The sequence below is a fragment of the Anguilla anguilla genome, chromosome 8, assembly GCF_013347855.1.
Source record: "Anguilla anguilla isolate fAngAng1 chromosome 8, fAngAng1.pri, whole genome shotgun sequence".
In the NCBI taxonomy this organism is placed as follows: Eukaryota; Metazoa; Chordata; class Actinopteri; order Anguilliformes; family Anguillidae; genus Anguilla; species Anguilla anguilla.
In genome coordinates this window covers 27,984,242-27,997,082 of record NC_049208.1, presented here as the reverse complement: position 1 = coordinate 27,997,082, position 12,841 = coordinate 27,984,242, and the positions used below count along the sequence as shown (strand labels likewise).

Below are 12,841 nucleotides of genomic sequence, written 5' to 3'. Positions count from 1 at the left end.
TCTTCCTGAATCAGCAGTTAGTTTTCCCTCAGTCCAAGGGCAAAAATCATGATGATAAAGTTAGCTTAAGTCTTGTTTGCCAACTTTTTTCAAAACCCAAAGTGAGAGAAAGGATGTTGAAACCAAGGGAACAAAAAAACAAACAAAAAAATGCTAGGACAAACAAAAATATATGCAAACCGGGTTGGTCCAATATAATATTTCATTTCATTCTTTAAAGTAAAATAAAACATATAATATTTTCCGATAACAAACTACAACAACACTAAGGAAACCCTGTGTGTCAGAATCTGTAAAGAAGAGAGCTGTACAGCTCGTCCAAGGGGCTCACCGAGGGAGAGAATGGATGCTATACCGCCGTACACACTGTGCTGACGGTGAACTCTGTCTCGTTGGCCATGATGTCTGTGGGCTGGATGTTGCGGTCATACATGGGGTTCTCGAAAGTCGCCCTGCCGTTGGTGTTCTCATGGCCTGCATAGCCGTTGAAGGGAACTTTGGGTCTTCTCCTGAAGTCAAAGGCCACAAATCGTCAGGCAATCTAAACATAAAGCTGTCTGTAAAATAGCAAAGCTTGGAACAGTAAACAGTACACTCGTAGAAAAAAAGATTCTGACAGGGTTTTATTTTCATATGAGAACCCATTTAATTCATTCTGGAACCCTCTATGGTAGGTATCAAAAGTGTGAAAGCTTTAACCATTGAAGATTTAACCAGTACCCTTGAACTACTGTAGATAGGGTTCCTCTGTGGAGACACAAAGGAGCCTTTTGGAAACCTTTCTTCTGAGAGTGTCAAATAAAAAAAGAGATTCCAAAATGGGAAAATATATACAAACCATTAGGGCAGTTAGAATACCTGTGTTTATAGAGGTACAGCGCGAATCCTGCAATGATCATGGCTATGAAAGGCACTAGGATGGCTGCGGCCACTGAGCTGCTGTTGGATGCAAAGTTGTAGCCAGGGTTTTCTCTGTTTGGGTCCAGACTCTCTGTATCTGTGAGAAAACACCAACTTAAGACATCACATTCAGAACTCACTGTTTGGTTAGTATTGTGATTACTGATGAAACTGTGTCCAACATCACAACAAATATTCAGGACTATAAATGATGCAAGCATCCAGAAACGTTAATTAAAATTACTTAAAAAATCTTCAAATAATCATTACCAACATTATTTATTCATAGTGCATTGTACGTACTATACTATTTTTTGTATCGCGTTTTCTGTTTTACCAGTTCATTGTTGTTTACACAATGTGACAAAAAAAAAAAGATATTGCACATTGGCCTAATGGAGTCAACCAGTTTGACGCCAAGACGCCAAACTCCATTATCCCAGCAATGATTTTTAATGATTGAGACATTGAGACTCGGCAAAGAAGTCATTGCACATTCCGTTTTCAATTTAAGGTGGGGAGGGATTGTGTGGGTGGTGTTCATTTCCCATGCCAGACAGAGACATTGCACCTGTTCATCATGCGATGCCAAAAAAAACATGAATAAAGTCAAAGCTACAAGAAAGGATGAATTCAATTATCTGCTTTCATAATGACAGCAAATATGTCCCCCTTTCCTATGACCCCTGCCCGACCCCCCCCCCTCCCACACCTTCCTCCAACCCTCATTACTCTTTATTAATACATCTGCTGTTTGCTTCAGGTTTCCGGGAGGAAGGTCCATGCGTTTGTCCTTTAGAGAATCAACACAGCTGTGTTATCAACACGTCTCTGACAGACATGTCTCCTGGCTCGGCACCCCATTACCCCTCAGTGCGGCTGTGCAAACTCGCTGATATCGTCACACCTACTCTGTCTTCTGCAAACTCTTTTACACTTCTATCCTTGGAGTGTGAGACAATGCGGGCGATCACAGAGAGGTATGCAGAGAGGAAGAGGAGGGTGAGCATAGTTCTAATGAACAATTACTGAAGATGCCGTGCGCTTGAGAGAACTTCTGGCAATTTTGTTTGAGAAATCAGATCACCCCATGCCCCACTGAATGTTAATATAATATAAAGTCCAAAAATCCCTTGTTTCATTAACACACTGATGGCAATCATCATCATAAACAAAAGTAACAACATCCAAATGCTTGTGACTATAATTGGGTTCATTTCAGAGTGCAGTATTACTGATTATTGTAATGACAACAGTGATGATGTTTGTTTTTCACACGCACACACTCAGTTTTGTTTCCATAGTACAAAACAACATTGTGTTTGATAGATACCATTTACCCCCCATCTCTCTCTCTCTCTCCCTTCCTCGCTTGCTGTCTCTCTCTCTCTCCCTTCCTCCTTCCATCCCTCCCTCCCTCCCTCTTGATGAACCTGTCAGGTAAGAGGCAGCTGCTGTCTGGTCTTCACTAAAACTGACAAATGAGAAAAGAGTCATTTTAGCTCTAGAGGCAAAGCCATCAAACCTTTTCAGAATAACATCTGTTCTGCATGCATGAAAAACACAACCTCTCCACCAAACTCTTTAAGCTACAAGCAAACAATCCAGGGCATAAGGAAAATAAAATTTATGGAAAGATTGTCATTAGTCACAGACAGTTCCACATAAACACCAGCACTTGTGGTCTAAAAAGATAAAGGCATATTTACTAATTAGTATAAATCACATATGTAGAAACATAAAACCATACATTTGTAATAGGGATACAACGGTTCACAAAACTCACGGTTTGGTTCGGGTCATGGTTTTGGTTCAGTTTGATTCTGCACGTTTTTGGTAAAGCAGAGAAAAAAGTACCATTGCCAGTGCCAATCCAATCTTCATGTATGAGACAAAAAGTGTTTATAAAAATGTAATCAAATCATCTTCAAAAGTTAGAGAACAGACAGGATTTTCACAGGTTTTCTTTCAAAAGGTACTTAGTCATTTTCAAACAGAAAATAATACCCACATGATAGGCTAAGGCCATCAGTATCAAATGTAGTATAAACTCAACCAGCATGAGACTGCAGTATGTAAACAAGAGTACATTCATCTGTCAATTTTAGAAGAATAATGTTTCTGCTCAAAATGACTGATATCTTACTATATCAAAATGAATAGAACATGGTTCCAACTGAACTTTTCTCTCAGAAGGTAAAGCACCTCTGTAAAATCCGTGCTTCTTCTGCTTGCAACCACAGTGATGTCCATTAACGTAGGGCACAGACGTCTTCCCTATCACTAAAATTGTTAACACTGAATCCATAATGCTCCTGAACAGCACACATAAATGATGTTGGACAATCATCTAAGTGTCCTATTTCCTAAATTGACTGACTGGCGCTTGAGCTATAAACTCCACTCACCACGACATCACTTGTGCAAATAGTTCTGCTGGATTTTTTATTTAAGTGAAAACAGCGTGAGTTAACTGGTCTCCGTATTCTTTATTTTCAGCGTTGTATGACATCAAATAGAAACGGGCAATACTTGAACTTGAACACTTACCAACAGAACCACAGGTGGAAAACCGAATGGGTCATTTTTTTTTATATGAACCGTTCCATCCCAAATTTCTACATTACAATACGAGTGGGGGAAACATGGTGAAAATATGTGGATTCAAAAGAGAATATACTTGCCTAGCCTCTGAAGACCAAATTGTCCAAATCCTTTCCCTCTGACAAATCCTTGGTACACAAAAGAATTGGTTGAAGCCATATATGATACCTGAAAGATGCAAATACAAAAAATAAATAATATGATATACAGGCTATGATATATACCACAGTGTATGCATTTGTCAGATCCATGTCTTAAAAAAAAAAAAAAAATTTATTCTGTCCATCCTACTGACCTGCATATAGACATTTAAGCACAGTCAGTATGCATACACCTATTACACCTATAAACATGAGCAAAACACCACAATTATCTGGATTTTTTTTAGTTTTATGAGAGCCAAAATATGACCAGAAATGTGGAAGTAACAGCATTTAGCACAGAGATTGTGGTACCTTGATTAAAACACTGATCTTAAAAGGATGAACAATGAGACTCACATGTGGGCACACGCAAATTCCCCATCACCTAGTGATCCACTTTCGTTTTAATTACAACCTCACAGCTGCTCTTCCTGATATGTTCGGTGAGAGATGTCACCCACTGATTACCAGGCACTGATTCACTTGACGTTTTAATTAAACGGACTGCTCCCTCGGCTTTCTTATCAACGGCTCTTATATTTAGAGGAGGGTCAGAAGACGAGAGAACCTGGGCCCAGATCAGTGTCCTTACACAGAAAAGGGCACCGTTTGGAATACCTCAAAGAACAAATACCCTCTACCCTCTCCTGTCATAGAAGGGTAACTGAAATGTAAAACAGGTGGAACTTTTACCACCTATAAAGAAATACCCGCAGTCAATAGAATTGATGCAGTTGCCAGAAGGCGCAACATGTCGTAATATATTTTTTATATGCTGTATGGGTACATCAACAGCTACATTTGAAAGCTAATTATAAATAAACTTATATGTGCTCCATTATATATTTAACGTTCAATAGTGAACCTCAGATGATCTTCACTATTGTAGAGCCGGTGTATAGTGTTTACTTCAGCCAGCAAACCCCATTCACTTCCTGCACCCTTTGCCTCCAGCACAACTGGGTCTGCCTTCATTCTGAAAGAGGTCCATGCCTGCTCCACATCTCTGATTCTGGAGACCTTTTTCATTCTACCTAGGAGGTGGTAGTGCAGCCTAGTAGCTGGCCATTGAACAGTGTGCATTCAGCTGGTGAATGCCCAAAGTTTGTATAGTGTGGCTACTGGTTCAGAAAATACTGCATCAAAGATATCAGATGGTTTTGCTGAACTGAGGTCACAAAGGCTTTCATTCTTTTTTAGCTGTTGAGGTTTTGAAACAACCTCAGCAATGAATTACTACAGTACAGATATTTCGGCGCCAAGCATGTGTTTGTGCTTTGCAGTTGAGGCAATTCTCCAAATATTATTTCTTTGATATGTGACATCCACCTCATTGATTTTATCCTGTTCGGCTTTTTGTGTAAATTGCGAAAACATCTCACAGGGTTTTTATCGTATTGACTTGTAACATTAGTGCAATAGTTCATCTAAAACTTCATTAAAAAAACGAAAAGAAACAATTCTTTAACCATTTAATCAGGCAAGTCAACTAACATGGCTGTCATGCTAATAGGAAGACAATACATGTATAGTATTTAAAACAAAAAAACAATAATCATAAAATCTGATATACTTCACAATGCATACAGATATCAATCTCAATGTCATGGTCACGTCAAAAAGACACACATGCCATGAGCCACTGAATGTGGATAGAATGACTGACTTACATGTCCGTCCAATGCCCAGTTCTCACTCTTGAACTTGTTGACAAAGATTTCTACTGGCCCCCGAATCTGGTGCACCTGGAGCAGAAGGTGGGCCTCCTCCTTTTTATAGATCCCTGAAGCAGGAATAAACAAACTAAATAAAGCACATCTTAAAGACAAGCCAAAGCAACACCAAACCATGCTATGTAATTGAATGAGTGGCTGGACAAAAGTCAGAAGAGAAGGGAAATGTTCAGACAGAAGACACAAGAGACGCTGCTGACCTGCCAGTTTGAGCTCCACCCCACTGTGGTCGATGAGCGTTCCGTTGACGCGGTTGTTGATGGGCTCGAACGCTGTAATGCTCAACATGGCTGGTTGCTTCTTCCCCAGGTACTCATAAGACCCGCGCCACAGAGAATTCTTCACAAAGACTCCACCTGGCACTGAGACCAAGGGAGCACAAATAAATATGAACAATAAAATTCATAATACCAACCTGTTAATAGTTTTGCAGCGTGGTTAATCATATGCAGTAACAAGGTTATACTGAGGCTCATTAAGAGGCACATTAAAAACAAGTTATTTACAAAAAGATCTGTTCTTCAGACTTTTGATTAATGTTTTAAAATAAGAAGTGGGGTGTGAGTTTGAATTTCTAAACTATGAAAAAAAGTTTCCCCGAGTTTCTATCTTTAATATATGAAATTTACCTGGGAGCTTGGCATTGGGAGGCTCTTGCACGGTCCCGATGGTTTTTGGTCTGTTATCAGCTGAAATGATAACAGTAAAGCAATAATGATGACACCTCTTCCACAAATAATCCCTTTACACCCACACCCACCCCCACCCCCCCCTCCCCACTCCCACAGGCTGATGACGACAGAGGCTGACTCATGGTGACAAATCATCTTCACTGGGAGCCCGATGGGGCCATGATTTATCAGTTCAGGAAGTAGCATTCGGAAGAGCCTTTTCAATGCAGAACCTTACTGAAATGTACAAACCCACTCTCTCTCTCACTCTCCCACACGCACACATACACAACCGCGCACACACACACACACACACAAAAACATGCACACACACGCGCGCATGCACAGATGCACACACACGCACGTGCACAGACACACACACTCACACATACACAACCACGTGCACGCACACGCACACACCCCCACACATGAAAATACGCACACACAGACGCGCACACACAGGGCACAGTTTTATTAGCTGCCGTGCAGTGAGCTGACACTATGTCATTGGCAGAACTCCCACAGGTGCTGTTAATATCTCTTCCCAGTGAAGGTCTGCGCCCTTTTCCTTGTGTTGCTTTTTATGGGCTGTTTTAGAAAACTTACCTCTGTGACATTTCCAAGAGACTTAGCATCAGCCTTCGGTGACGTTTACCTTACATTTTTTCCCGCTGAATCTGACACACTTAGCTTTGGAATTCAACGCTGTTGTAAATGTTGTCAACACGACAAAGAATAGGTACGGTGCCAGAACTGTGGACTACACAGAATTAGGGAAGCAGGCAGTGTAATAAGGTGACTCAGAAAGAAAGTTTTTGTCATCCAGTACCATCCATCTGAAACAAGGGACAGTTCAGGGCCAGGTACTGCAATGTAATACTATGACAGTGGGTTGAAACCGAAGCACTTGAACACAAAGGAAAGCAGCTGTCGCTAATGGAGCCTGAGTCACAGAAGGGGGCAGTCGGTCCGTCGATTCGCATACCAGCGCACTGCGGGGGCTTCCCGGTCCAGCTCCCGTCCGCCCGGCAGGTCCGGTGCTCCGAGCCGCCGGCGAGGTAGAACCCCGGCTGGCAGGCGTAGATGAGGGTGTAGCCCAGGGAGGGCAGCTCGATGGCGCTCACGTCGGCCTGCGCGGGGAGCTCGGGCTGGCTGCAGTGGTGCGCTGCGGGACACATAACCGGTACAGTCCTACGGCTCAGTTCGTAGAGCATTGCGCTAACAACGCAAAGCTTGTGGGTTTGAGGGACTACATACACTGAAAAAAGCATTCGTATACTGTATGCCATTTTGTATAAAAGCGCCTGCTAAGAAGCCTATATCTCGAAGAGCATAAGAACATGCTAGAACACAATGACAAGAGCAGGCTGCCGCTCCACGCGCTGAAAAGGAAAGTTTCAGTAAATTAATACTTCCGGAGATCTGCCGAAAATTGTTCTTTAGCAAAATTCACCAATGTTCCATTGTTCTGCTGACAGAATTCATCCTGAAAAGTCTTTTGTCATTCCACTCACAACACACAAAGAATCCATGAAGAGATAAAAACATGAAGGCTAGAAAGAAGTAAAGGAGAAAGATAAAAGGCCTGCTCACCGATGCACTCGGGCTGCATGCCGCTCCAGGTCAGGTTGGGCAGACAGGTGCGGGAGATAGACCCCTGGAGCAGGTAGCCTTTCCTACAGCTGAAGAACAGGGTGCTGCCAATCTGGAGAAGAAAAGAAGAGCAGTCACCTTCAGACCTAATGTGCATACACAATCAGTGTGCAAATACATATATTCACACACGCACACAAGCACCCATGCACGCACGCACACACAAATGCACGCACACACACATGCAGACACACATGCATACATACACACATACGCACGCACAGACACACACACACAAACGCACGCACAAACGCAAACACACAAACACACACACACATGCATGCACGCACATACAAACGCACACACAGACGCATGCACGTATAGCCACACGTACGCATACACACACACACACACACACAGGTTCTCGTACCTGAAAACCCTGTGTGTTGTTCTGCTGTCCAAACAAAGGGACCCCGGGGTCCACACAGCTTGTGTGGCTGGGATCTGAAACAAACAAGCCTGATCAGCTTTACTGTGAGAGTTAATGGGGCAGCGTCATCGCCACGCTCCCCAGTGTGCTACTGGAGTCTGTTATGACTGTGGTTTCCATTATGGTCGTGTATTAAAATAACTTATCGTTCACAACTTCATGAAATTACAGCACCTATAAAGAACAAGTCAAATCACCCCCCTAAAATCCAGCAAGAACCTCATTATCAGACTCAGCCAGACCTCCTCTATCTGTATAGCCATGACTGCAGTATACACAATGCATTCATATGCAGAATAAATCACACTGTGCATTACCCATAATTCACATGGCAGGGAGGAGTTACTGGCAAGCTCTGATTCATAGAGAAATTCTGCCAGGAACTAATTTAATCTCAAGCCTGTGCCCTTGTCTCTTTTATTCAATTCGAAACACTTTGGTATGGATGGTATGCATGTTATAGCAGGTTGTGCACCGTTATACACGGCTAATTAAAAATGTATTAATACATGAGAAAAAACAGCATGCGTAACAAGAAATTTAGATCACTTATGTACCACTCTAAACTATACACCTGCAAATACTGAACTAGCAGAGGAGTGAATATGAGCTTTAATTGGAGAACTAAACACATTATCACTGAGTAAAAAAACAAAACAAAAAAAACAAGCAAACAAGAATGCATTTCATGCTTCTGAGATCTGACACTGCTCCACGCACCATTGCAGTGCTAAATCCCAGCAATGTCAATTAATAGATTTTAAAAAAAAGAAATTAAGGTAATGGGACAGTAAAAACAGCTTTTGTTCAAAATATCATTTACATATACAGTTATGCACAATAGTAATTGTACTTGAATAACTGAGTAATTCAAGGAATCACTTCAATGTATTGAATTTGAGAATAAGCTTTGTCATGAAGGGGATCGTGCAGTACAGGTACCGCCTAATCGGAGAGATAGTGACAGGTTTGTCCCCCTACCTATGCAGGAGGGCTGTGTCCCGCTCCAGGTCCCGTCGGACTGGCAGTAGCGTCGGGCGGAGCCCACCAGGACCAGCGGAGGAAAGCAGGAGAAGGCCACCGAGGAGAGGTAGGTGAACCCCCGGTCCTCCCTCCGGCCGTCCGAGGGGATCCCCGGGTCTCCGCAGAACACCGCTACAGCACGCGCGCAGAGGAGAGAGCGGCGTGAGATCACACTGCCTCCGTTCAGACGCGTCCTCTCAGCCTTCGCGTCAGCTTGGTCTCATAAAAAGAATATTAAATACAAGCCGCTTCAAAGGAAACTTAATCGCTTTTTAAATAAAAAATAAGGCTTTTGGAGAAAAGATACACAATGTTAAAGTTAATCGTTATTGTATCGTAAAAAAGAAATGGATAATTATGACAGTCTCTGTTGGCTGCAAGGGATGCAAAAAGAAGGCGGCCCTGACTAAATGAAAAACAAGCCATCGTTTGTTCTGTTCTGAGAGCAGCACAGGTAAGCACTTCTCTCCAAGGAAAACAGGACGTGCGAAAGCAAAGAGGTCTTGTTTCCTTTGAGGGGGAAACAGAAAAACTATTCCAAATTAGTCACCCTTTCTGATCCTGACAAACTGCAATATCTAGACATTGTCCCAACAGATTGCTACCTTGTGATTTTTTTGAAACCAGTCAGTTATAATTGTATAGCTTATAGTGTTAATCATTTTTTGTTGTTTCTTGTCATCTCTGCTGGGAGAGAGAGGAGTGAGAAAGAGTGGGTTTGTGAATTTGTACATTTTTGTACAGGTATACATTCTATTACACAAAGGGAAGATATTGTGACCTGAAGCTTAAACCTTGAATACATATTAGCTGAATTACAATTACATAATAACAACAGGTGATAGACATGTATGTATGCAAATTTAAGAAGGGATGCAAACATGTCTATGTCTGTATATAGTGCACTGGTGTGTGTACTACTATGAAACCGACAGTATGTACGTGCAGTAGAGGTCTGTATGTAGTGTAAAAATTTCAAGGTGGCTCTACTTAAAAATAACAAGTAACCTGGCTGTCTTAAAATCTGGAGTTAGGTGAACAACATATCTTCTGTTATTCATACTTCTTCATACAGTAGAAATATAAAGAACTGAAGACCCGTTGTTTGCCTAACTCAAGATTATAAAACAGCCAGGTTACTTGTTAGTGTAAGTTGAGCCAGCTTGGGATTTTTTACAGTGTGTGTGGGTATGGGAGCAGCGGGGGGGAAGGTAGAGTTTGGGGGAGCCTTACGGAAACACTGGGGCCTCTCTCCGCTCCAGTTTCCACTGCCCTGGCAGGTGAGCACGGCGGGCAGGGACAGCTGGTACCCCTCGATGCAGGCGTAGCTCACGCTGGAACCCCACTGGAAGTCTGTGCCCACCACCCTCCCGTTCGGTATGGGGGGCGGGGACCCGCACACGATGGCTGAGAGGGTCACAGCAAGACATACACCGTCAAGATTTAGCAATGGCTCACAAGAGACATTCATCAACACTGTGGTATATAATGAATACTTTATTTGAATTACCCAATACACAGATAAGAAAAGGTAACTCTGTTCTTAGTGGCCAATTTGTTGGAATGTAAACAGGTGGACGTGCATCTTGTTTTAGCTGTTCAGATTTACAAAAGACAAATGACCTGCTGCTTATTCATAAGTTACTTTAATAAAAATACAACAACAAAAATACTATTTACTTTTTGATGTCAATAGATATTGTATACTTGAGACAGTATATTGCACACCATACCATCATATTCAACACCCTTACTCACTGTAGAGATACTCAACCACCCCTCCCCCACCCCCTCTCCTTTACAAACACCTCGCCACCAAAACTGTAATGATAGGCCCCAGAAGTAATGAGCTGTCAATTGATCCCTCATTTTAATCAGCCATTTATAATTATCTGTCCTCCAAGGCTGCATATGTCAGAAACAGATCAGTGTGCCATAAAATCAAATAAATAAATAAATAAAAGTTTGACATTTATTTAAATAATCAATAAGTTGAGTTCTCAAATGGCGAACGTGCTCTGAGGCAGTGCCTTTGGAAAGGGGCTGCGCTTGCTCGGTTGGGCGCTTCGCTGATTGACTGAGTGACAGACAGGCGGAGTCACGCCAGGGACCGACGTGTTGAAAGCATGGACACCTGGTCACCGAAACTAAACACCTGCCTGAGGGAAAGAAAGAGCTGGGAGACAAAGCTAATGAGCCAACCCTGTACTCTGTTCACAATCTGACAAAATCATGGCAGTGTAAATGCAGGCACAGTTTCTGGAATCTGAATTGGATCCAAAGGCTGAACAGCTTGTGCAGGCAGGCTCCAGGATGGAGTTTGGGAAGCCGTGACTCCAGGCTACTGGTGGTGATTCTCCAGGTCATCAGTGAAGTGTGCATTGCCCATTATGTCAACTGCAACTCGTTAAGGACCATTTGTTATGTTTCGCCACATTGTTACTGCGGCCAGACAGATATAATGCGGAGCTGTTGTGAGCCTCAAAGGAGCTCTGATGTTCAAGAGTGATCCCTCTACGCAGAGCAGTAACGCATATCAGAGAATCACCTCTACCCTGCGCACGCACACGAACGATCAGACCATTTATCAGGTAACGGTTTTGACAGCGCTGCTCTGAGACCTGACAAGCCTTGCATCCTTATTAGGATGCAGTTCTTGAAAAATTCTCAGAGACCTGTGCCGGAGAGACGGTACCTCTGCACATGGGCTTGGTCCCGTTCCAGGTGCGGTCTTTGGTGCAGACCAGGCTGGAGGCGCGGTCGGCGTCCATGGTGTATCCAGGAGAGCATTGGAACGTCACGGTGTGGCTGTAAATGAAGTCGTTCCCTAGCCTCACGCCATTGGCTGGCACCCCTGGGTCCCCACAGTTGATTACTATTGAATTTAAAAACATGGGCAGAAGGAACATGCACTTATGCGGGGAGCAAGGGGGGAGAATGGAGGCAGACCTATGCTGTGGTGGGTGGGGAGACTGATGACATCATAATGGACTTGGCTGCTTTGTGCAGTAATATTTCTCAAATATACAGTACAAGAGTCTATTATGACACTTTCTTGGACTGTATTATGTCAGTGCAATAAACGCTAAATGCTCACTAACCCTTTTATCATTCAAAAAAGAAAACATCATGAGATGCATGAGCCAAATTCATGGATATAACATAGTTTTATTACTCTAAATGGAGCCTTCAAATTAATGGACTGTATTACGAAGCCCCTTTGAACATGGTCTCGTATCCCTTCGGTCCACTTTAACTCGTATCCCTCCGAAATTTAACAATGTAGAACCGAAACGACTCCCCAGATTTAACAGTAAATTAGCAAGCAGTTTATCCAGGGGTCTGCACTATCTTGTGACACGCCCCTTTCCTTCTCCCCTAGCTTCGGAGCGGAGGTGGCTGGACATGAGCAGAAATGTCTTCTGAACAACTGCCCTCAATTTGCGAGCAGACCAGGCTGTGTTTATCTTATCGCTGCATCCATTTTGTAGACAGAATGAAGCCTCTAGTTCCAGCTGTGGCCATGGAGACACCTGCACGACTGACAATCAAAATTTGTGCCCATGCGAGATTGCGTTCATGCACCAGCTCCACACAATGAGACAAGGACATGGCGCCCAGATTCTAATATCCGGTGTCACAATGCCGCTGATGCAGTCAGTGGGACATAACTTTTTTTTTTTG

At 42.9% G+C, this 12,841-nt stretch overlaps 1 protein-coding gene across 1 annotated transcript in view; it reads right to left on the bottom strand.

The window, feature by feature from the left end:
- Positions 1–12,841, bottom strand: part of csmd2 (CUB and Sushi multiple domains 2) — a 260,284-nt gene that overhangs the window by 7,602 nt on the left and 239,841 nt on the right. The window contains exons 59-70 of the mRNA XM_035429807.1: positions 11,853–12,032; positions 10,391–10,564; positions 9,116–9,289; positions 8,075–8,148; positions 7,645–7,756; positions 7,037–7,216; positions 6,010–6,069; positions 5,581–5,742; positions 5,318–5,430; positions 3,585–3,672; positions 859–997; positions 332–509 (exon numbers count right to left, since the gene is read on the bottom strand). Of these exons, the coding sequence (XP_035285698.1) occupies positions 350–509; positions 859–997; positions 3,585–3,672; positions 5,318–5,430; positions 5,581–5,742; positions 6,010–6,069; positions 7,037–7,216; positions 7,645–7,756; positions 8,075–8,148; positions 9,116–9,289; positions 10,391–10,564; positions 11,853–12,032 (1,616 nt within the window). The 3' untranslated portion in view covers positions 332–349. The remainder of the gene's footprint in view (positions 1–331; positions 510–858; positions 998–3,584; positions 3,673–5,317; positions 5,431–5,580; positions 5,743–6,009; positions 6,070–7,036; positions 7,217–7,644; positions 7,757–8,074; positions 8,149–9,115; positions 9,290–10,390; positions 10,565–11,852; positions 12,033–12,841) is intronic.